General features: G+C 42.5%; 1 protein-coding gene across 8 annotated transcripts in view; it reads left to right on the top strand.

Moving 5' to 3' along the window:
• Positions 1-24,845, top strand: part of PDZD2 (PDZ domain containing 2) — a 320,331-nt gene that overhangs the window by 232,325 nt on the left and 63,161 nt on the right. For 7 of the 8 annotated variants that reach the window (XM_048851665.2, XM_048851664.2, XM_075128404.1 and 4 more), the window contains 3 exons: positions 3,017-3,159; positions 3,449-3,581; positions 5,948-6,115. The exons of the other annotated variant lie outside the window; for it this stretch is intronic. In XM_048851665.2, coding sequence (XP_048707622.2) covers positions 3,017-3,159; positions 3,449-3,581; positions 5,948-6,115 — 444 coding nt within the window. The remainder of the gene's footprint in view (positions 1-3,016; positions 3,160-3,448; positions 3,582-5,947; positions 6,116-24,845) is intronic. 8 annotated transcript variants of the gene reach the window in all.

Here is a 24,845-nt window from a genome sequence, read left to right as displayed (position 1 = left end):
GCTTCTTTTTTGTGTTTAAGATCAGCAAGGATTTCACTGTTAAGCCAAGCTGGTCGCCTGCCATATTTACTATTCTTTCTACACATCGGGATGGTTTGTTCCTGCAACCTCAATAAGGATTCTTTCAAATAAAGTCAGCTCTCCTGTTAATCCAAATTAACTAAAGGTGTGAATTTAAAGCAGTTTAGGATATGTCTACACTAGCACTTTTGTCGGTAAAAACCACACCAGTGACCAACATAAATTTGACCAACAGACGCGCCGGTGTGGATAGCACTGTGTTGGCCAGACACGTTCTCCTGCTCACATAGTTACTGCTGCTTGTTGGGGGTGGTTTACTTATGCCGACAGGAGAGCTGTCTCCCGCCAGCATAGAGCTGCTACCTGGGAGACTTTGCAGAGGCGCAGCTGAGCGGGACAGCTGTGCGGCTGTAAGGTCTCTAGTGTAGACATAGTCTTAGTTAAACTGCATTAAACCCCGTGTGGACACTCTCATTCAGAATTAAAGTGACCTCAATTAAGTTTATCTTAATTAACTACCCACACAGGGATTTAATGCAGTTTAGCTAATCCATTTCTAATTCACACAGTTTAATTTGGATTTAATTTTCCTGAGTGTTCCTGTAAAGGCAAGCCCTCAATTCTAAAATGTAATTCCATGATTGGTCACTCAAACGTGCAGCCTGCGTTGAAGTTAATTGTCATCTCTGTAACTTAATCTTGGTTGAGGGGAGAATTTGTTTCTCTGCTAAACTATTTTTAGTATGAAACAAGCCAATTTATTATAGCAATAAAAATTCTCCAGAGTGCTGGAACTGTATAGCTCCACTTTTAGGGTGGATAAATATACTTGACATTAGTTCTTGTCTTTTAACAAGTTATTCCATACTTCACTCTAATTTACTTCAAAGTATTCCTCGTTCTGTCATGGCCTATTATTTAATCGGGAGATCATGCTTTGTTGATGCTTTCGATACAATCTACAAACACTTAGGGCTTGGCTACACTTACATTTTTAGCGCTCTAACTTGCTGGCTCAGGGGTGTGAAAAATCACCCCCCTGAGCACAGCAAGTCAGAGCGCTTCAAAGCGCTAGTGTAAACAGGCTCCGAGAGCTGGGAGCTAATCCCCTCGTGGAGGTGGATTACCAGGAGCGCGACCACACTCGCACTTCAAAGCGCTGCGCGGGAGTGCTCCCGTGACAGCGCTTTGAAGTTTCCAGTCTAGCTATGCCCTTAAGCGTGTATGTGTGTGTGTGTGTATATATATATATATATATATATATATAACTTTACTCAGGTGAGCAGTTTCCGTGAAGTGAAGTTACACACAGACTCAAATGTTTTCAGGGTCAAGCTCTTAAATTGTATTTTAAACACTGTTTTTAACTCTCCAGACCCAGTTTCCTTACCACTGATGGCTATAGTCTATAGATTCTATACTATTTAGCTATCATTTTCCTTTTTGTTCCCAGCCATTTACACACATACTGGGCCTGACCTTGATGTTTATGTAAAACTCCTGTGGGGGTTACATTACACTTAAGAGCTTAAGAAAAATTGGGCCCAAAATACTTATGCTACAAAGCCTCACTGTAAAACTTTCCCACCCTGAACAAGGATTCAGATATACACTGTTTCCTAATAACATACGTGCTGCTGCCAAGAATTTTAGGTTCACCAGGGCACTTGACAATGCTGCTTCTCCGAAACAAGTAGCAATTTTAAATGCTTCCCACAGTGTTTAACTTTATCCAGCGTGGAATGGCAGTTGTGATCTGATCATGAATCTTTTTTTGGTACTGCACTTTTGTATACTGTAAAAACGTTGGTTGTGTACAGAGTAGGGTAAGTCAGAAATAGATAAGAGAGTTAGAGGTGACATTTAAGAAATAAACCAAAGCTGAGTGACTTCAACAAGCTGAGAAAAGTTGTCTCACAGTTATATGCATTTCTGCATAGCTCCCAAGTTTGTAAAACTCACAGATTCTGTCATAATTATAATCTCATCAACTCCTGTGTAAGAGATTTCAGGTTGTTTTTTATACCCCCCCCCCACCCCGCGCCCCATTTGGCTTAGTAGTAATCTCAAAACTCTTCCTTTGGGCTTGGTAGAGCCTGAGAGCTATCGCAGTCAGTTCAATGGGCATCATGACTCCTCACGGCCAGGTCATTCATTTGTGTTCTGCCTTGCTCTGAGCACGTTAAGCAATTTGGATAGGTGTGTGTTTGTTTGTTTATCAATTGAAGGAAATAAAAATAAATGTATGTTTTACTGTCAGTTATTATGTACCATCAGTGTATACCGTTGGCAGCACTAATCATGGGTACTTACGAACTGCAGTTGTTAAACTGAAGGTGATATTTCTAAGTATAGGGAATACTGCAAGTGCCTCTAGAAGGTTAAATACAGTAGTATGGTGGACATCCATGTGGTAATGACATCCATGCTATCCTTGTACCCTTCCAAATATAAGATACAGCCTGGAATAACATCTTACTGTTCAGTTATTGGAAATGTTTCTGACTTTCAATTAAAACGGTTTTGGACTAAGGCCACGGCCATGCAGGCTGCTGACTATTGTTGAATGGAAAACAGTGCAGCGGCAAAGTGCTAGCACCCGGCATCAGCCTTGTGCCAGGGCAGAAACACTTCAATACAGTGCAGAGAAATAAACTCAGTGCTCACCAATGAGACCAGACTCTGCGCCGAACCTCTGGTCTGTGGTACTTGCTCCCCTCTCAGCTTCCTTCACGTTGGATAGTAGATAACAAAGGACTACACTCAGCAGCTCTAAATACTCATGCACCATAAGCAGACAGGAAACTTGGGGATTGATTCCCGGCTGAAGTCAGTGGGAGTCTTTTCATTGCTTGCAATGGGCTTTCAGTCAGGCCCATAGATAGCCCTACCTGTGTTCTTTGCTTTCTTCCCACCCTGAGTATCTAGGCATTTTCAGGACACTATTTTATTATCTAAATACAAATTCAAGGACTCTTTAAACCTTTTCTCTCAGCGAGAAGGATGCCACATCTGGAAGATGCACATGGTGAAGGGGACAGACGGGCTGGGGATCCAGATTACAGGAGGAAGAGGATCAAAGCGATCCCCTCATGGCATCATTGTTGCGCATGTTGAGGAAGGAGGCTCTGCTCATAGGTAATGTAATGTTTGTTCCTTCACAAGACTACGTAGGCTTGCTTGATTTGTTTATAGCACTTTCAGCAGAACTCAAAAAAGGGGTAAGGGGAGTTAGCTCACACTTCCGTAAAAAAATTTATTTACATTGGGCTAATAAAATGACAAATATTAGAAAGTATTTTAGACCCAACTAAGTCGTGCTTTATTCATTTTTCTGCATGCTTGCATTTAAATATAAATTTTCTGCACAGCTTGGCTGCAAGAACCTTTACTTAGGCTCATAATGCTTCCCCCTTTTTTTCTATAGGGATGGTAGGTTGACAGCTGGTGACGAGCTCCTAATGATCAATGGTCAGTCTTTGGTTGGACTCTCCCATCAGGAAGCTGTGGCTATTCTGCGATCTGCTTCAGGTCTAGTGGAGCTGGTGGTAGCTAGCAGGGTAGGTAACTTTACATCTCACTCTCTTCATTGCTAGAATTCTGGATATATATATATATATATATATTAGAAGTGTGTGACAGTCTGTGTCTGTTACAAATATAAACAAGGCCAGATGTTCAGTCGTCTGGGTGTGCATATTTGGACATCTAATTTTTGTGTACTGATATAAAAATTGCACAGCACTCACAATAAATCTATGGCAAATAAACAGTGGGATATACAAGACAGCTCATTTGCTTGTACAATAACAGCAAATGCCTGTGCATTTCTTCATGCATTTCTGGCAAACAGCATTTTCTTAAAATATGTAGCCTACAGAACAAAACAAACTCTTCTCAGCTTCTTTAAATTCTCACCCATATCCTACATATCTGTCTATGTACTTCTGTAATACCCGGGTGCCTGAGGTCTCTAGATGTTGTTATATGTGTTTGCATTCTTTATTTTTTATGTTAGTGGCTTGAAGTAATTTTTTTGCAGTTAAAGTAATGTGATGTTTCATGTAAATAAGATGAAACTAATTTATTAACAGAGCTTAGTCTTCCTTCATCATAGGAGAGATTAGAGATGTGGATCATCATGTAGGCTGAGCATTAAATACATGCCAAAAATGGGGTGGTCACTGTTCTTCTAGCCTAGTTGATCCTTTAATTTGGTGGGATATAGATTTCAATTATACATACAATAGAGAGGCTTAATCTCTTCTGGATTTTCTTTGATAACTACTTCCAGTGCCCAATGTTCACATTTTTCAAGAAGAGCAAATGTCCCAGAGTATTCAAGAACAAAAACCAAGATGCATAAACTTAAAATTTATATAGTATTTTAATTAGCCACTGAAGTGCATCAAAGTCCTTTGTCGGGATTACAGTTTAGTATTAACTCCGCCAGTTTTCACCTTGACGACAACGTACTTTGAATAGATGCAAACATATTTGCACTTCAGTTAGACACTTGGGCTATCTTCCAAAAGGAGCATATCAGCCTACATGAATTCCTTCTTAAAATTCCTTCTCCACTTGTGCTGCAATTGCATCTATACAATCAACAAGAATGTTTGCAACATAAAGCTCTTTGGGTTCTGACCAGACTTAGTGTCAGCACAATCTCTATAGATTCAGTTTTCACATTCCTGGGAAGAGTATTTGCTAACCTAACAAATGAAGTATACAAATCTTTGCTTTGTTTCATATAGTAGTCATTCATATTTGAGGATCAGATTTCTAATCAGCCCAAGATAAGTAAAATAAGTGTAGTGAGCTCCGTGAGATCCCTCTGGACATTTGTTTGTATGAGGAAACTGCCACATAAGCCCTGGATTTGTCTTGACAGAGATAGAATGCTCTTGCCCTGTACTGTGTGTTATTATTTACCCTGGAAAGTATGCAAGATAATAGAGAATCAGGGCCTGAATGTTCTAGGTTCTGAACTGAGTTGAACTGACAGCATTGTGCGGGGAATTTTCATATCACCACTATATGTATGTGTTATAAGTGTGTGAAGTGTATATATGTATAATCTGCCTCCTGATGTTTCTGAATTCTACAGAATGCATGGAGCTTGTCTGCATGCAAAAGTTATTTCATTTTAACAATGCCAATATAATTAAAATGTTACAACCCCCCATCCACCTCCCTGCCTAGTTTCCCCTAGTGTGGTTGCATTGATACCAGCAGAGCTTATTCCTCTGTGGGAAGGGGAATGAATTATACTGGTATAAGGAAAAAGAAAAGGAGTACTTGTGGCACCTTAGAGACTAATCAATTTTGCGAATACAGACTAACACGGCTGCTACTCTGAAACTGGTATAAGGCACATTTGTACCGATATAACTGTGTTTACATCAGAGTTGTAACAGTATAAGTATTTGGTTAAAAAAAACAAACAGCCCAAAATACCGCTAAGCAAATCAGTTACAAGGGCACAGAAATTGTATGTAGACAAGGTCATGCATAGACTGTCATGCCTATTTCCCTAGAATACTCCCTGGTCTTTGTTACACATTTGTTGAATGAAATGGACTAGTCCATTGTGTAATTACTGTGTAAACCCAAAATTATATGGAACTCCTTTGATTTTTTGTTTCATACAAATTCCCTCCTTGTTCATTGGAAGGTTCACTGATCTTCATGAACCTTCTGAATCAGTCTGGGAATGGGAACAGAAAACTTTTAATTTTTACAGTTTAAACTTGAAGTTTTAGCACATTGAAATATATAATTGGATTAAATTTGAAAAACTGAATAATTTGCTTGGGTTTTAATCTGGAGAGCAAATGCCTACTATCAAATAGCAAAGCTTCATTATGTACTTGAATGGTACACTGTGAGAGACACAATGTGTATTTTGTTGTGTTCCTGATAGGAAGGGACTGAAGAGGAGTCTCTCAAGTATCCATCTACAAGTTTGCCTGACTTACTTAGTACCTGTTCAGTCCAAGATACCGCCTCTTGCACTGATAACAAAGAGAATGAAGAGCCAGAGGACGAAGATGCCAAAGGAGTGAGCATGTCTCCTGAAGCTCAGGTTGCTGTAAGTGTGGTTTTGGTAATCTTTTTACTTTGTTTCTTGATTTTCTTCTGTAATCATTCCATGTGCTGCTACAGCCTAAAATGTAACCATTTGTCTCTGTAAAAACCTTAATTAAACTAGCACTTCCTTTATGTTGAAGCTGGTCTACAGAAAACTAAATGGTGTGCTGAACTTGAGATCATGATATCTTTGTATTACCGTCTTTCAGGATCGGGTAAAGTAGCACTGCAAACTTTTATGTGTGTTAGTTACAGAAGAGTCCGATTGTGTTTTTCTGTAGTTAAATTACATTCCGTTCACTTTTAAATGGAACTGAAGAGAGGTCAACTGAAGTGCCATGGCTGTGGTATGTTTGTTTCCTCTCTTTGTGTAACCAAACTCTTGAAGATCTGGATCCACAAAGGGGCTTTAGGCATTGTGACACTGAGTGTCACTAACTTTTAGGCGCCTAGAAAAATCACAGGAACAACATTGATCCACTAAGCCTGAGTTAGGCACGCCTAGGCTCCCTATACAATGGATGAGGAGAGAGAGGCACCTTAGAATGCAAGCCACAAAAGCCAGCACACACGGTGGGGAGCTACCTAAGCTAGTCAGCGGGAGATACTGACGAGACAGGGATGTGTCCTAAGCCCTGCCCCTCTTCCAGAGATAGGTGGCTAAATCCTTGCTGCTGGGTGGTGCCTGTCTCAGCTACTGATCCACAAATGGGGGGAAGATAAGCATTCCTCTGCTTAACTCATGTATGGGGCCTGATCCATGTTTAGAGGCCACCTAACACCACAAAACTGCCAGGGGGAGGACCTTTCTCATTAACCTTTAGCCTAGCAGTTAGGGTACTCACCCAGCATGTGAGAGACCACTGGTTCAAGCACAGGTGCCGACTTTTCAAACTGCCGGGGGGTGCTTGACCCCCAGCTCTGCCCCAGGCCCCATCCCCATTCCATCCCTTCCCCCAAGGCCCGGTCCCGTCTCTTCCAGCCCTGCCTCTTCCCACCCAGTTCCGCCCCTTCACCCCGAGCGCGCCACATCCCCGCTCCTCCCCCCTCCCTCTCAGCCTCCCTGAACAACTGTTTGCGGCAGACTGGAGGCGCTCATCCGTGGGGCCCTGGTGGGCAGGAGGTGTTGGGAAGCGGTGCGGGGGAGCTGATGGGGGGGTTGCCGGTGGGTGCTCAGCACCCACCATTTTTTCCCTGTGGGTGCTCCAGGCCTGGAGCACCCATGGAGTCGGCCCCTATGGGTTCAAGTCCTCCCTTTGCCTGATGAGGAGAAGACCTTTGAACAGGGACCTGCCTCTTCTCAGGTGAGTGGCCTAACCACTGGACTAAAGAGTGATTCTCACTTTCTCTCTAGCCCAGTTCATATTTAATTATTCAGTTATTTAATGAAAGTAGAACAACTTCAATGGGAAAGACTGAGGGAGACCCACCTCAGGATAGCTCATAGCTCCTCTTCTTGCTTCTCTGCTGTTTTGTGCTGAGGTGTTAGGTGGCTCCTCCTGAGTATGCCTACCACATCAGGCCCCACATGTGAGTTACGTGGAGGTGCACCTATCTTCTCCTGGTTCATAGATCTCTCTGAGGTGTAGGTGGGAGACTGGCATCCAGATCCTGAGAATCAGGCAGCTGTGCGCATGCCCAGAAACATGGGCACCTAGGGAACTTGTACTACACACACTTTGGCACTGAGTTAGTTGAGGCATCTACAGGGTTAGGCAACAGCCAAGTGGGGGTGTTTGAGGATCGAAGTGGTGCCTAAAAACAGGACTTGAACACCCAAGTCTGTGGGTTAGGCACCTAAGTGGATCTGGGTTGAAGTTCTTAGCAGGGCAAACTCTGATTGAAGTCAGTAGGATTTTGTCTGACTAAGACTTTCAGAGTTTGGCCCATAATGAAAGTTCTAATTAGATAAATGCTCTAAAATGATAACCTCACTTGCATTCCATTCAAAGCTCCATTCATCAGAAACGTTAAATGGATTATTATTTATTACTATTATTTATCTGTATTTTGGTAGCACCTAGGAGCCCTGGTCAAGGACCATGACCCCATTGTGCTGTGTGTACAAACACAGACCCTTCCCCAAAGATTTTACAGTCTCGGTATAAGAGAAGAGAAAGCAGTTGGAGATGGGCATAACCTTGTTTTCCATAATATTTATAATAAACTCTCAGAGAGAAACATTTGAAAAAAATTAAATTAATCCAATTTGATGTCAGTCCTGGTTGTTGGATTTTATTTTATATTCTTACATAAAAGAACAAGAGTGTTAAGAATCACTTGCTGAGAAAAGTGACATCATCACAGACAGCTCTACTAGTGCTATTATTCACTTAATTCTGTGTGTGTGATCTCAGCAGGGTTCTGGTCACTTTGGTTTCTAGGGCAGAGATGGATTTAATCTTGTGCCTGAAAAGTTGGGATTCTTGAGTTTATTACTGTACTTACTGTCCCTCTATTCAGCAGACTGATACAGCAGTGACAAAAATACCCCCATGGATTAATAAAAGGATGCCCAGGACTTCTTTGTAAGGCTTGTGTGCTAATTTGGGTGGGTGTCTAGGACAAAAGAATGATTAAAAATTCATTTTGCAATTCTTACAAGATCTTACACATTCAAACTACAGTAATGGCTTATAAAGTTGTGGTTCAATTAAAGCACTGAACATTAAAATCAGTTGTTTCAAATCTTTATTATGTATGGGTTAAGGGACACAGTCTCCTAGAATTCTAGTCAATTTCCAAACATGAGTTAAAAGTAATTTCAGTCACTTCACCTGCTCCTGAGTACCCGGTGCCCAGGTTTGTTTTTTGCAATTACATTTTTCAGTGCTGTTGAAAGTTCCATTCCCCTTTCCTTGTTAGTGTGAGAGACTCACAAAAATACTAGAGGAAACTGGCTGTAGGGGAACAGTGATGCATAAAGATCTTGCAAATGAGCAAAGTAAACAAACAGGAAAAGTAGTGAAATATATATATATATATATATATAAAATATTTTTTTCCTCTACTCTTCTTCAGTTCTAGTAGCCGTACATGTAAAACTGGTCCAAGGGAGGTATGATTGTTAAATTGATGGTGTCTTTTAGGGCCAAATCCTTTTAGGTTCCTCAGGCTAAGTAAGAAGAATCCTCTCTCCTCTTATCCAGGAAAGGGTGCAAAACATTTTTGCACCTAATCTGTGACTGCTACTCCAGCAGCAGGATTGCAGCAGCTGCCCCCTGTGTATGGACAGTGTAGTCGTAGACCCACAAATTGCATCCAGGGCCTGCACTCCCTCCTCAGTGCACTTTCTGCAGTGTACCAAGCAGTGCTGCGCAAACTCTAGGTGTAATGTTGCTGTGCTCTGCCTCTCTCTGCACAGTAAAACCACACTTGTTCTACAGCATGCATGACCTCCCATATCCTTTCAAAGATTTGCTAGGAGGATTTGCTTTTTAATTTACAAGGCATGGAGTCCAATCAGGACATCAGTATAATTTGATTCCCAAGCATATGGCACAGTATAGATGTAAGCAGTGTCAGGATGAGCTCCACCCTGACATCTGGTGGTGAGGTGTGGCAAGTTGTGGAAAAGAACTTCAGGGGCCGATCTCATTTGCATAGGCACATCCACCCCGCCTAGAATGAGGCCATAGCTGCCCAAATGGTCACTTTGGCTGCTGTGGGATCCCCAGTGTCTCTGTTATTGGGGCAGGAAGAATAAATTGTTATTACCCTGATTATGGGAACTGTGCTTGGAACTGTACTTGGCCTTTTGTTATGATGGAGGGACTCACCATCAACTAAGTAGCACTCGCTAGGCAAGGGTCATGGGTTCCAAAACTCTGTGAATGGAGAGAGGCTGGGGACAAGTATTAATACTTGGTGGCATGGGCCCCTTGGTGAGGGCCTTACATGCTAATTGCACTTCCTCCTCTCTCCACTGTGGAATATCAGAGCTAATTCATTAGAAGTCTAGTTATAGGCTGCTGAGCTCACTTTGGGCTAATAGTGCACCAGCACTGAGGCTCCCTTACTACAAGCTGAATTCACCAAAGAGCTGAACTGACTAAGAGCTGAAATCACTGAGCGTTGTGTTAAGTAGTGGGGGGAGCCTGAAGATATATTGTGGAGCGGTTTGCGGGACGGCTGGAGTGCCTTGTGGACAGTCTGGTGGAGCAGTTCATAGGACGGCGGGAGCTGCTGGTGGGACGCGGAGCAGTTCGTGGGACGGCGGGAGCTGCATGTGGGCTGCAGAGCGGAGCTGAGCAAAGCAGTTTGTGGGGCGGCTGGCGGAGCGGAGCGAAGGCCTATGGAGCTGTGGGGTGGTCAGCTTCAGATCATGTAAGGTGCTTCTTACCTCCGCCCCCATCTCCACCCAGGTTGGGAGGTAAAGCTCTGTAGATAAACTTTTGAACTCTGGGGCTGCCCTGACCAGGGACAGAGACTTTTGGGTCATTGGACTTTTGGGACTTTGGGTGATTTGGGGTTGCTGGACTCAAGAACCAAAGGGAAAGGGCATGCCCCAATTTGTTTGGGGTGGGTTTTTTGCTCATGGGTTGTGTTATGAATCCTGTTGGTGGTGTTTCCCCAACATAATGCCACATTGTTTCTCTCTGTTATTAAAAGGCTTTTTGCTACACTCAGACTAGGTGCTTGAGAGAGGGGAAGTATTGCCTCTTGGAGGCGCCCAGCAGGGGTGGTATATATTTGTCCCAGGTCACTGGGTGGGGGCTTGAGCCAGTTGGCATTGTGTTATTGGAATGGATCCCCCAGATATTGAACCCGGCCCTTGTTGCTGCCAACTCTGACGAGCAGAAGGGTTACATAACTATATACGTCGTTGTAGAATTTCTACAGATACAGCAATGATTTTTTTCTACGTTTGGTCATAACCATGTGATTTAGTCCCTACTGTGGTATAGGGCCAGTAAAAGTAAAGTCTGATATCAGAAACTTATGAAAAACATGTAGCAAGTGTACACCTCCTTGTCTCAGGGTTTTAGGTATATTTTTCTGTACTTAAGTGCTGTAAAAGAGCCATGATTTACAGATGCTGAAATAAAAAATATGTGAATGGACTCTAACAACCTGCTTAATAATAATAAAGTTTCTGCAGCTTTACAGGGTTGGAAGTAGAATGACAGTGGCTGTGGAGAATGAGGGAGTTAAGTGCATTATTTTTATGAATATCAGATGTATCTCAATTAACCTGTTTGATATTATCCTGCCTGACTGCAAAGAGTTAAATCAAAGAGGGAGGGAAACAAACAGGAAATAAAACAATGGCAAAAATAAGGGACAATCCAGAGCAGTGGTCGGCAACCTGGGGCCCGTTAGGGTAATCTGCTAGCTGGCTGCAAGACGGTTTGTTTACATTGACCATCCGCAGGCACAGTCACCCGCAGTGGCCACGGTTCGCCGTTTCTGGCCAGTGGGCGCTGCAGGAAGTGGTGCAGGCTGGCTGCCGCTTTCCACAGCTTCCCACTGTCTGGGAACAACAAACTGCGGCCACTGGGAGCTGCGGGCAGCCATGCCTGCGGGTGGTCAATGTGAATAAATTGTCTCGTGGCCTGCTAGTGGATTACCTTGACGGGCTGCAGGTTGCCCACTATTGATCCAGAGAATACCAAGAGTCCTTAAGGAAACAGTTGGGGGGCTGTTAATTGGAGAAGGCCTCTGCCTAGCTCCAGCCAGGCTGGCAAGGTTTAGTATTCTCAGGTCTGAGCCTAGGATCACAGGGGATATTAAAACTTGCAAAATGCTGGTGTCCTAAGGAAGAACGGGGGGTTGAATGGGTTGTCAGCACCTGCCTGGGGGAGACACTGACAGAGACACATGGAAGGAAGGAGGAAAGGAATGCAGCAGGACAGTCTGTTTCTGCCAGGCCAGAGACGGAGGGTAACTAGGCTGAATGGAACTTACTTAAACTTTCAAGGAAAGAGTAAGGTTTAGTTAAGGGGAAGTATATGTGTAGGTCTTTTGTTTTAACCCTTTGCTCTGCGTGATTGTGTACCTTTGAGTGAATGAATCATAGTATCATAGAATCATAGAATATCAGGGTTGGAAGGGACCTCAGGAGGTCATCTAGTCCAACCCCCTGCTCAAAGCAGGACCTATCCCCGACTAAATCATCCCAGCCAGGGCTTTGTCAAGCCTGACCTTAAAAACTTCTAAGGAAGGAGATTCCACCACCTCCCTAGGTAACGCATTCCAGTGTTTCACCACCCTCCTAGTGAAAAATTTTTTCTTAATATCCAAGCTAAATCTCCCCCACTGCAACTTGAGACCATTACTCCTTGTTCTGTCATCTGCTACCACTGAGAACAGTCTAGAGCCATCCTCTTTGGAACCCCCTTTCAGGTAGTTGAAAGCATTCAACTCATTCTTCTCTTCCACAAACAAAACAATTCCAGTTCTCTCAGCCACTCCTCATAAGTCATGTGTTCCAGTCCCCTAATCATTTTTGTTGCCCTCCGCTGGATGTTTTCCAATTTTTCCACATCCTTCTTGTAGTGTGGGGCCCAAAACTGGACACAGTACTCCAGATGAGGCCTCACCAATGTTCAATAGAGGGGAATGATCACGTCCCTCGATCTGCTGGCAATGCCCCTACTTATACATCCCAAAATGCCATTGGCCTTCTTGGCAGCAAGGGCACACCGTTGACTCATATCCAGCTTCTCGTCCACTGTAACCCCTAGGTCCTTTTCTGCAGAACTGCTGCCGAGCCATTTGGTCCCTGGTCTGTAGCGGTGCATGGGATTCTTCCGTCCTAAGTGCAGGACTCTGCACTTCTCCTTGTTGAACCTCATCAGATTTCTTTTGGCCCAATCCTCCAATTTGTCTAGGTCCCTCTGTATCCTATCCCTACCCTCCAGCGTATCTACCAGTCCTCCCAGTTTAGTGTCATCTGCAAACTTGCTGAGGGTGCAATCCACACCATCCTCCAGATCATTTATGAAGATATTGAACAAAACCGGCCCCAGGACCGACCCCTGGGGCACTCCACTTGATACCGGCTGCCAACTAAACATGGAGCCATTGATCACTACCCGTTGAGCCCGACAATTTAGCCAGCTTTCTATCCACCTTATAGTCCATTCATCCAGCCCATATTTCTTTAACTTGCTGGCAAGAATACTGTGGAAGACCGTGTCAAAAGCTTTGCTAAAGTCAAGGAACAACACGTCCACTGCTTTCTCCTCATCCACAGAGCCAGTTATCTCGTCATAGAAGGCAATTAGATTAGTCAGGCATGACTTGCTCTTGGTGAATCCATGCTGACTGTTCCTGATCACTTTCCTCTCCTCTAGGTGCTTCAGAATTGATTCCTTGAGGACCTGCTCCATGATTTTTCCAGGGACTGAGGTGAGGCTGACTGGCCTGTAGTTCCCAGGATCCTCCTCCTTCCCTTTTTTAAAGATTGGCACTACATTAGCCTTTTTCCAGTCATCTGGGACCTCCCCCGATCGCCATGAGTTTTCAAAGATAATGGCCAATGGCTCTGCAATCACATCCGCCAACTCCTTTAGCACTCTCGGATGCAGCGCATCCGGCCCCATGGACTTGTGCTCGTCCAGCTTTTCTAAACAGTCCCGAACCACTTCTTTCTCCACAGAGGGTTGGTCACCTCCTCCCCATGCTGTGCTGCTCAGTGCAGTAGTCTGGGAGCTGACCTTGTTCGTGAAGACAGAGACAAAAAAAGCATTGAGTACATTAGCTTTTTCCACATCCTCTGTCACGAGGTTGCCTCCCTCATTCAGTAAGGGACCCACACTTTCCTTGACTTTCTTCTTGTTGCTAACATACCTGAAGAAACCCTTCTTGTTACTCTTAACATCTCTTGCTAGCTGCAACTCCAGGTGTGATTTGGCCTTCCTGATTTCACTCCTGCAAGCCCGAGCAATATTTTTATACTCATCCCAGAATAATCCTTTGTTTTGAAGAAGCTGGTTTTGGATCACTTTAATCAGCTGCTGTCGCAGGCTGCAGAAGGAAAAGGGCTTACAGGTATCAAACACAGTTGGGTCTGTTGGGTTAACTCTATTGGTAAACAGAGGTGCTACTGCCCAGAGACCCACCAAAAGAGAGATTGGACTGTGTGGTTTCATCCAGAGGAGTGTGAAGATAGAAAAACCTGCCCCAGAGGGGTGCACTCATCAAGAGGGATTAAAAGGAGTCTAAAGCGCAGCTCTCCTCATCAGCACGACAGTGGCTCTTTTGGTTTACCTTGTGCAGGGACTTTTTAAATATACCTACTTGATAATTCTTGTGTTCTTCACTTTTTAATAGTTTGTTGCTTCTTTTGTCTTGTATTTCTCACAAACAAACTTAGTGAGTATTATTTGCATATAAGGGAGGAGCGTCGGCCTAATAGTTACAGCAGAAACTAGATCTGTTTGTGTCAAATCACAGTAAAATCATTGTGACTCCTTTGACTTCCGTGAGGGGATACTACTCCAGATTTGGAGATCATAAAATCGTGACCTGATTCCTGGGTTTGAATCCCAACTCTGTCACTGACTTGAGTCAATTCTCATCTCTCTGATCCTGAGTTTCCCAACCAGTAAAAAGGGGATGATAACACTTGCCTACTTGCAGGGACTCGAGGTGGGATACTACCAATGTGACATAGTCAATTTTTAAAAAATAGTTAAAAGAAGCATTTTTAGGGGTGACACCTTTCTCTCTCCTGTTGCTGTATATGAAAGACCTACACAGGAAAAGGGGAAACGGACCATGAACAGAGGGGCACCAGTGAAACTAACCATGCGTAAAGCACATAGTAACTAATAAACTGTTTCCTCTGGTCTCTTTCAGCTCTAGTTACCTTTGGAGTTATTGTAACAAGCATAGGTACTAACTGTTCAGAACAACATGATTTTAAGTTAACAAGTTTGAGTTTAGATTTGAAAGATGCTACAAAATTATAGGACAAGGTTTTTTGTAAGCACTCAGCATTGTCCTGTCTCTGCTCCCATTGGCTTCAGTGAGAGAAGTTAGTTCAGTGCTGACCGCTTCTGAAAATCACACCCTTAATTATAACCCTGATGTATAACTATCAGTGTGTAGCAGATGAGGTGCAGCTACACTGAATGAGACGTATTAAAGGGCAGATCTATATCACTTTCAGGGCAAGTATTGCAGTTTCATAGGACATTCCTGAGAATTGAAAAACCTGATGCAGCTTGCCTGTGCACAATGAGGTTTATAATGAAGGTATGTTTGAATTCAAAAGGGTGTTGCCAAGTGACAAAATGTAGCTGTTGGAACTGAACTGAATATGGTTGCCACATATTTCTTTTTTTTAATTCCGCTCTCTTCAGGTGCTGGATTATCAGGATTTTCCCTAAGATCTGAAGGGACTTGCTCTCTTAGCTTTGCTCCCAATCTTTCCGGCCAAGCAGTAGTCTGTCTGGAAGGAGCTCTGTAGTACACAAATGAAGAGCTCAGTAGCACTTGGAGACTGCAGTTTAAAAATATCACCCTTGTGGCTTATTTAAAATCCAAGCATTATATTGCACTAAAGCAAAACTTTTATAAATACAGTTTAGTTGGAACTCTTTTAGTACACAGTCTGGCTATGCAAAGGCCTATTTAACATGAAACATCTCTTCAAGTTCTAACATTAATAAAACTCTTACCACCAGGCAGAAAAAGGATTATATTAAAATCCTGAAAGTGCATTTGTTTCCCTGAATGTCTAGCCAAAACATTCCTTAACTTCACACATGCAATTCTGAGGTGAAGCCATGTTGTTGTGTTAAATTGTCTCAAATCACTCTTGGGATTTTAATATAAAAAAGTATGCGTCTGGTGCTTGTGGTACCGTTTATATTAATTTTACCTATTTGTACGTGAGGAGCAGGTAAAATATTATTTCCATTTGGGGGTGGGGTGTATGTTCATTTTTGTTCTGGAAAGTCTACTGTATTGCTTAAACTTTAACCTTCTGCTGGGACACTGTATTGGTGGAAGCGAAAAAGTCTCAGGAAATATCACTAAGAGGAAAATAACTTGGTCAAGAATTTCAGATTTTGGTGGTGATTTTGGCTCCCTCAGTGTTTAGGTGCCCAACTTGAGACTCTTAACGGGGCTTGATTTTTTCAGAAGGTGGTTGCTTAGAACTTTCTGAAAATCTGGCCCCTTAAGGCATCTGAACCTGAGCACCCACAATCATAGTCACTGTTGAAATTCTTGGCCTTTGTTTTCATGTCTGGCGCTGTTATCTTGTTAAATATAAAATTATAAAGTTAATCAGATTAATAATAATAATAATAATTAATTGTTATTGTTACCTAGTCTTTTAGAGCACTTTTCATCAGTAAATCTCAAAGCCATCCCCATTTTACAGATGGGAAATCTGAGGCATGGATCAGGGAAGTGACTTGACCAAGGTCACATAACAGGCCAGTGGCAGAGCCCTGGGAAAATAGTGTTGACTTGTGCATGCATGTGGGGGGCTAAATCCAGGCATCTGGTGCTGCAATCTCCATTGTCAGGGGAACCAGTGGGTAACAAGATTCTATCTGGGAGCTAGGCCAAGCCAGAAGATGGTTGTGGGGGATCCACATAAAGGCCTGCAAAGATCACTTCAGTTGTTCTGGTTGTGTGAGCCTCTGCTGCTTGACTCAACAGCTGTGGCAGTGTGGGAAGCTTCCTGCCAAAGTCTCCTGGCTGTACAACTGCCCAGGATGCAGCCTCATTACTGGACCAGGGAAATGCTCCCAGATGTGTGACTGTTCTGTTCTTAAAAAGAAAAGGAGTACTTGTGGCACCTTAGAGACTAACAAATTTATTTGACCATAAGCTTTTGTGAGCTGTTAGTCTCTAAGGAGCCACAAGTACTCCTTTTCTTTTTGTGAATACAGACTAACACGGCTGCTACACTGAAATCTGTTCTGTCCTTGTTTCATAAGTTTGGGTAAGGTTTGCTTTGGCCTTAAATGCTTGCTGTAACTCAAGATTGCGAATATACTGGACACAGAGATTGAACAATCTTGCTGTAACAGAAACAGGATGTCATCAGTTAAAGCGATGTGTGAATTGTGTTTCTTTATTCATGCCAAAACCCACCTTATGTTTTTGGCAAGGTATGCATCTGAAAGAGAATAAATAAACCTGTTTTGTGAATGTGCAGATATGAGTTCATCCCAGTTCTTTATTTGAGCCTTAGGAATGTTCAGTTATTTCCCATTGTGAGTCTCTGTGTCTTACTGGAGAATCCGTATGTAATTACCTCTAGCTGTGCGAGTGCAGTAAGGAAGTGGATAACAATGCCATAAGTTTAAAAAAACACACTGGGGTCAGAAGTTCTTTTGGAAACACTGAAACAGATATTTCAGAGAAAGCATTAGCAGTGCAAGGAAACAGGAAGCATAACTCAACGATTAATTGGGGCGGGGGGGGAGGGAGGACTTTAATTACTCAGAGGACTCCAGGGTTCAGTCCCATTAGGGCACTGCAATTCCAGAAATCAACTCTGCAATACAACTGTAAATGGAATTGCTATATCCAAAAAACCTTTTTGTAAATAATATACTTTACGCTGAAGGGGATTTTGTTAGGAGAAATAGGGAAAAGAGAGATTTGGGGTCAGACTATGGTCAGCCCCTTCAGAGGTATATTGGGGAAGGGGTACAAGGAGCCTTCCCTCATCACAGGAGCCTTCCCTCATCGCAGCCCTGTGCCAGACACAGCTGCAACTCCTGCACTCTTCTGGTATTGAGGTGTCTCCCTCCTCAGGCACTAGTCACCCCAGAGAGCCCTGGCCCTGCCCCTTCTTAGCATCATCTAGAGAGTTGCCGGCTGTGACTGCTACACTTCTTTTGAAGCACTCCGCCGCTGTGTGCCAAGTTACTCCAGGAGGCAGTGTGCTTTTCTGAGGTGCAGTACCTCCTAATGCGCCAGATCAACCCCCAAGTCCTGCTTACTTACGGCTGTGACTAACAATAGATCTCATAGTGAATTTAGCAAAGTGGGGAAATGTACATTTTTAGGATAAACAGAGTGAAAAGTCTGGACAAGAGATGGCTGCAAAAAAGTCTAGCGGCCAAATCGAGTTTGCCTTATTCATGTGAGTATACCTGGTGCATCCAAGTAATCCCAGCTGCTGTATCGCATTACAAGAAGCTAAAAGGACTCTTTCCTGCTATGATTCTTCCATGTAAGCAATTACTTTGGTTGCCACAGGAATGTTGTATAATCACAAAGGGGAGGTGGCATCTGCCATCATGAATGGGAGCAGGTGGTGGCTAAGTGACAGGTTGTCTGATAAAATGTGGTCCACACTATGGATGAGTTTGAGAAACCCTTGGAAGACATTAAGGTGCCCTTCATGCTCTCTAGGGTTGTAATTCTTATTCTTCCATGTGAAATGTTTTAAAGTCAGCACAGTAATGGAAACATACTTTATCTGCAATGCAGGGTCTCCAGGCCCCTTTTTCTTTGTGAATGAGAGATCTTTCCACAAAACAGCAGATATAGTAGCCAGCTATTTCTCTCTTGGCCACTTGGATAGCTGCCCAGGTTTGGTGGAAATTAACTGCCTTTAGCAACCTAAAAATAACCTCCCCATGACATTAGAATGAAATGGATACTATCATGGCCCTGGAGTCTAGCGGACATTAACATAAAGATAATAAAGGCACCAGGACTTTGAGAGTTAGCATAAATGTTGTTTCATTACATCTGCAGATTGTTTATCCCCAAATTCTTGTAACTGTATACAATCCAACCCTAGCTGGGATCAGTTAAATTATATTTTAGACATGCTGTGCTTGAAAAAATACAATCCACATAATATGTACATAAGGCTTTAGATCCTTTATTCAGGTATGAAAGACGCTAGATACCCAAGTATTGCATATCGTGCTATGAACTCAGTATGACAGAAACAATGTTTTAAAAACTAATTCCAAAGTGCTATACTAAAAATATCATGGAAATGTACCCTCCAATTGTTGACTTTGATAATGTAAGCGAGATCTGATGTTCTCAGCAGAGCTATTTATGCATTGTGATTATGCATAAAGACTGCTTCCTGTGTTCTTCCACCCTCCATATGTGAACAAAAAGTCCCCCTGAAAATAAAATAAAGCAGCTATATTCTCTATTGTCATATATGGAATCACAATCTATCCTAAACAGGGGACATTAATTAGAGAAAACAATTACAAACTATAGACACAAATAAACAGGCTTCCACACACCTTAAGTTCCAAGTTTGTCTCCTTTGTTTACCTTTGAAGAGCCTTCTTGGAATTCTATGCTGCACACAGAGACATCTAGTGGCTGAAAAACATACTGTAAAGAAACATGTCATTACCCTTTCTAACATAGTCTTCAAATCCTGAATATTGAAACCAAAATAGAACATGAGTGTTGTTATGGATTTTTCAGAAATGTTTATTATGAATTTAATTCAAATCAGTCCAAAAGCTGTTTAAGGTGAAAAAGCATATTATATAGCAGATGAAAACAAAGCTAATCTGAAGAGCGATGATAGATTGGTTTAGCTGGGTGGATCTCATTATCTCTAGGCCACGAGGGAGCCTGTCAATGGCTGCCTCCCCTAGAAGATTTCTGCCACAGCAGAGACTAATGGTACAAGCAATTGCCTGTGTTTCTTTCTATTTAAAAGGACATTGCCAAAGTTCTGACTTTTAAAAATCACTGTTATTCACTCTAACTTTTAATAGCCAGTTGAAAGAATGGAAATGAAATCTGCTTTTCTTACCTAATGCCCTAACCCTGCAGGCGACCAATGGGTGGGTCTGTGGTGGCAGCACAGAGTGACATTGGCCTCAGAGGTCCACCTGCATTGAATAACTTGTAGGATCTGGGCTTATGGTCTTTTCCTTCTGTCCCATGGACCCGGCAGATTGTTGTTGTAGGTTTGAATGAAAGTGCTAGAGTGCTGACACTGATTTCTAAAGAAATTATTCAAGTATTTGTTAGGGGAGAAAATATATTGAGGACTACATTTTCCTATGTGGGTAACTAAACTGCACCCCAAATCCTCTTCACCTGGTGTGCTGTGCAGTCACCCACAGGTACCTAGATATACTGTAACTGATCTTGTGCTCATGAATGCTGGGATACATTTCAAATGCAGGGTTTGCACACTCCTAGCTACGTGCAACCTGAACATTTTTCCACTGAAGAAATAACAGGGATTTAGTAAACTGACATAAAAATCAGGATCAATCAGAGTTTGCACATGTCACATTGTACAGTAGTGTCCCTTTTAAAAAGTAAAGCCTCACACCTCTGTTGTATTACTATGTATAGGCATGCTGTTGAATTCAGACATTCAGTAGAGTGATATACCCAGCACTCTTAAGGAGACCACTTTGAGTTGTTTACGTAGCATTTCCATCTATTCAGAAAACTACAGGGTGGTTCCAGCTGTTGAACATTTATCTTACTTCCTGATTTCCTTGCCAGGCATGAAAGCAGAGGTTTCTAGCATGTTCATTTAGTGAATGGTGGGTTCAAAGGAGGTACACGTTGCACACTATGGGACCAGCAAAGGTAATTTCCAGAGCTGCCCCTTAGGAAAGCCTGCTAGTGTTTGCTTCACCAAAGGAAGCAAACTTTAACGTGCAGCTTGTCTTCTCTGGAAACCCCATAGGTAGAGACTGCCTTGGTAAATGTGCTGAATCAAAGGATCCCCTGGATGTGTGGGTGGTGCCAGGCATCTTCATCCCCTCTCTACTTTGGGTTATAACATTAAAACCCCAACTCAGTCCTTACTTTTTGGGGAGGGAGCAGCTTGTCCATGGTGCCAGTCGCTCTAGTAACTAAACACTTACTTGGTTAATTAGATCTCCAGAGAGAGACCCCTAGTAGACTTCATGGTGTTTCCTGGTCAGCTCCTGGCCCTGGTTCTGCTTGGATTTTTATTTACTGGAAATTTTTCTATCATTCAGATCATGGAGGGAATGCTTTGTCAAAAAGGAGGGTCTTGTAGCATGCCCTAAAGCTGGTTAACTCTGGATCAGCCTAAACCGTTCTGTGAGCTTGTTCTACAGCCAGAGCCCCTCAGCCAAAGATGCTTTATCTGTAGTTCCCAGGCATATCAACCTGAGCTTTGTAAACTGCATTATCCAGTAACAGGGAGCAGCAGTTTTTCTGAGCCATAGAGTCAGCTGCTGACAGAGCTGAGTTCTGACTTGTTAACGGCTTTGGAAATAGGGACTGAGACCTTGAACTGAAGTGTAAGCAGACCAGTTGGTAGTGGAGTTCTTGGTGGCCTGTCCAACTGATGGGTCTGGCAGCTACATTTTGTACAATGTGTCGCCTCTGCATTGCTTTCAATGTCAGTCACATTTGCAGAACGTTGTAGCGGTCCAGTCTGCAGCTCATAATTTAGGGGCATTCAATGAAAGAGGTATAAACTGGCCATGAATAAATTTAGACGGGAAGTTAGAAGATAAGAACGGCCTTATGGTCCATCTAACCCAGTGTCCTGTCTTCGGACAGTAGCCAATGCTAAGTGTGTTAGAGTGAATGAACAGAACAGGGCAATTATAGAGTGATCCAGCTTCTGGCAGTCAGAAGCTAGGGACACCCAGAGTGTAGGGTTGCATCCCTGGCCATTTTAGCTAATAGCCATTGATGGACCTATCATCCATGAACTTATCTAATTCTTTTTTGAACCCAGATACAGTTTTGGCTTTCACAACATTCCCTGGCTATGAGTTCCACAGGTTGATTGTGTGTTGTGTGAAGAAGTACTTCCTTTTGTTTATTTTAAACCTGCTGTGTATTCATTCCAATGGGTGACCCCGGTTCAAGAAGGGGTAAATAACACTTCCTTATGCACTTTCTGCTCACCATTCATGACTTTATAGACCTCTATCACATTCCCCTAAGTCATCTCTTTTCCAAGATGAAAAGTCCCAGTCTTTATAATCTCTCCTCATGGGGAAGCGGTTTCATACCCGTAATTACTTTCGTTGCCCTTCTCTGGACTTTTTCCTATTCCAATGTATTTGTTTTGGGATTGGGCAACCAGATCTACATTCAGTATTCAAGGTGTGGGCGTACCATGGATTTATATAGTGCCATTATGATATTTACTGTGTTATTATCTATCCCTTTCCTAATGGTTCCTAGCATTCTGTTAGCTTTTTTGACTGCCGCTGCACAATGACCCCACAATCTCTTTCTTGCATGGTAACAGCTAATTTAGACCCCATCATTTGGTATGTATAGTTGAGATTATGGTTTCCAATATGCATTATGTTGTATTTATCAACATTGAATTTCATGTGGCGTTTTGTTGCCCAGTCACCCAGTTTTGTGAGATCCCTTTGTAACTTTTCAAGTCTGCTTTGGACTTAACTATCTTGAGTAATTTTGTATCGTCTGTAAATTTTGCCACCTCACTGTTTACCTGTTTTTCCAGATCATTTATGAACACGTTGAACAGCACTGGTGCCAGTATAGACCCTTGGCGGACACCACTATTTACCTTTCTCCATTCTGAAAACTGCCCATTTATTCCTACTCTTTGTTTCCTGTCTTTTAACCAGTTACTAATCCATGAGAGAACCTTCCTTCTTATTCCATGACCACTTACTTTGCTTAAGAGGCTTTGATGAGGGACCTTGTCAAAGGCTTTCTGCAAGTCCACTGGATCACGCCTGTCCACATGTTTGTTGACCCCCGCAAAGAATCCTAATAGATTATTGAAGCATGATTGCCTTTTACAAAAGCTGTGTTGACTGTTCCCCAACAACTTGTATTGATCTATGTGTCTGATAATTCTGTTACTATAGTTTCAACCAATTTGCCTGATACTGAAGTTAGGCTTACTGGCCTGTATTTGCCAGGATAGCTTCTGGAGCCTTTAAAAAAAAGAAAAGTAGTTAGGAGGTTTCTAACCAACAGAGGAGTGAGGTTCTGGAATAGCGTCTGGAATCCAGTAGGAATAGTGTGGAAAAACATCCTAACTAGTTTTAAGATGGAGCTTCATAAGTTTGTCAATGGGATTATCTGATGGGGTTGCCTATGATAGCAGGGGACTGGACTTGACCCAGGGTGTCCCTTTCAGTCCTATGTCCTGTGCTTCTAAACTGAAAGGGAGGAAATTTAAGACTGAAAAAGGGAACGTTTTCCACTTAATGTACAATTAGGCTTTGAACCCATTGCCTCAAGATGTATTTGAGACCAAATGTTTAGGAAGATTCAAGAAAAGACTATACGGTTAACAAGAAAATCTAGAGTTACCAATCAAAAAGAAAGTAAATTTTGGAAGGAATAAAACTATTAAGCTTTAGGGCATAAAACAACCTGTAGGTTTTGGGAAGAAACTTCCCTTCAAGTCAGGTTATCCCATATCTGTCTACTCTGGGGTTTTTTTGCGCCTTTCTCTGAAGCAACAGGCACTGGCCGCTATTGGAGACAGGATACTAGGCTAGATGGACCACTGGCTTGATCGAGTGTGGTAATTCCTATGTTCCTATGAATCATGCCCTATATGTATAAGAATGTTGTTATTTTATGACAAATATATATAAAGGGCATCATTGAATTCTAGGATTGGAAGTAGATGTTGTTTAACATCATGTTTAAGAAAAAAATGTTGTTTCTGTACATTGGTTATTTACCAGGACAGAAAAAGAGCAAAAGTCATTCTAAAAAGCATGTGAAATTTTGATGTGTACCGGGGCTTAGATGGTCTTTTAAAAATTTTTTTAGAGTGGCCAATTGATCTGCCCTGCTGCAGCTAACCCTGTGGTGCTGGTTCTGCAGGCTAGAGAGAGATCTTTCCAATTATTTTGTGCTATCTGTATAGCAGTTCACTTCACATTTAGGAAACAAACTGTGTCTATCTTCTATTTGCTCTCCTCAATGAAGAAACACAGTGGGATCTTGCATGAGGTGTTAAATATATTCACTGGTGGGAAAGACAACAGGTTATCCTCTCAACAGCAGCAGTAAACAGTTTGCTTAGTCTATCGTATAATCCCTAGTGTGCTGCTTTGCTGTGTCAGTTTGTGATGATTGCCAAGATGTTTGTGGTTCAGTAGAATGCATTCTCTTTTATAATGCTGTTCTTCATCTTGCCTAATTAAGGACCTGGTCCAGCTGGGGTTTTGCCTGAGAAGGGACTCTGGAGTAGCCCCTCATGCTGTATTAATGCCAGAGCTCTGTGTTCATGATAGCCCTGTTTCCCCTCGGAAGCCACTGAGATGTCACAATCACTGAATGCTGAAGTTACTAAATGAATGGGGCAGAATTTTCTCGTTTTAGATCTCTTCAAACTACAGCGTGTGGTACAGCTCCTGCTGTCCTAACAATGAAACAGCCTTGAACAGGATTTCCTGGGTTCGTTTAATGAGATGCACACAGAACTGAAATAATCACCTCACTTCCTGGAAAGCAAGGAAAATGAAGATGGCAGGGCTACAGATTCTAGACGTTCAAAAGATACATCCCCATGTGGCCAGACGAATAGGGCAGAGTCACATTTTTCTTTTGAGTTATGACAAAACAACCACGTTTAGAGCCAAAGATTACAGACAAAGGACTGTTCTTAGAAGCGCCATGGTTTGGATTTCTAATTGTTTTTACCGCATAATAAATCCCCAGGTAGTTTATTATACAACAGCATCAATTTAAATAATAATGTCTCTGTCATGGGTGTATATTGAAAATTCTAGAATGCCTTCCCCAAAGGCTTATAGCCTGTGTCAAATAAACGTTTGTTTTGTTACAAGAAGAAAGAATATCTA

Source organism: Caretta caretta, chromosome 5 (genome assembly GCF_965140235.1).
Source record: "Caretta caretta isolate rCarCar2 chromosome 5, rCarCar1.hap1, whole genome shotgun sequence".
Lineage (NCBI taxonomy): Eukaryota > Metazoa > Chordata > Testudines > Cheloniidae > Caretta > Caretta caretta.
Note: the sequence above shows the minus strand (reverse complement) of the source record. Positions and strands in the feature narration are given on the sequence as shown.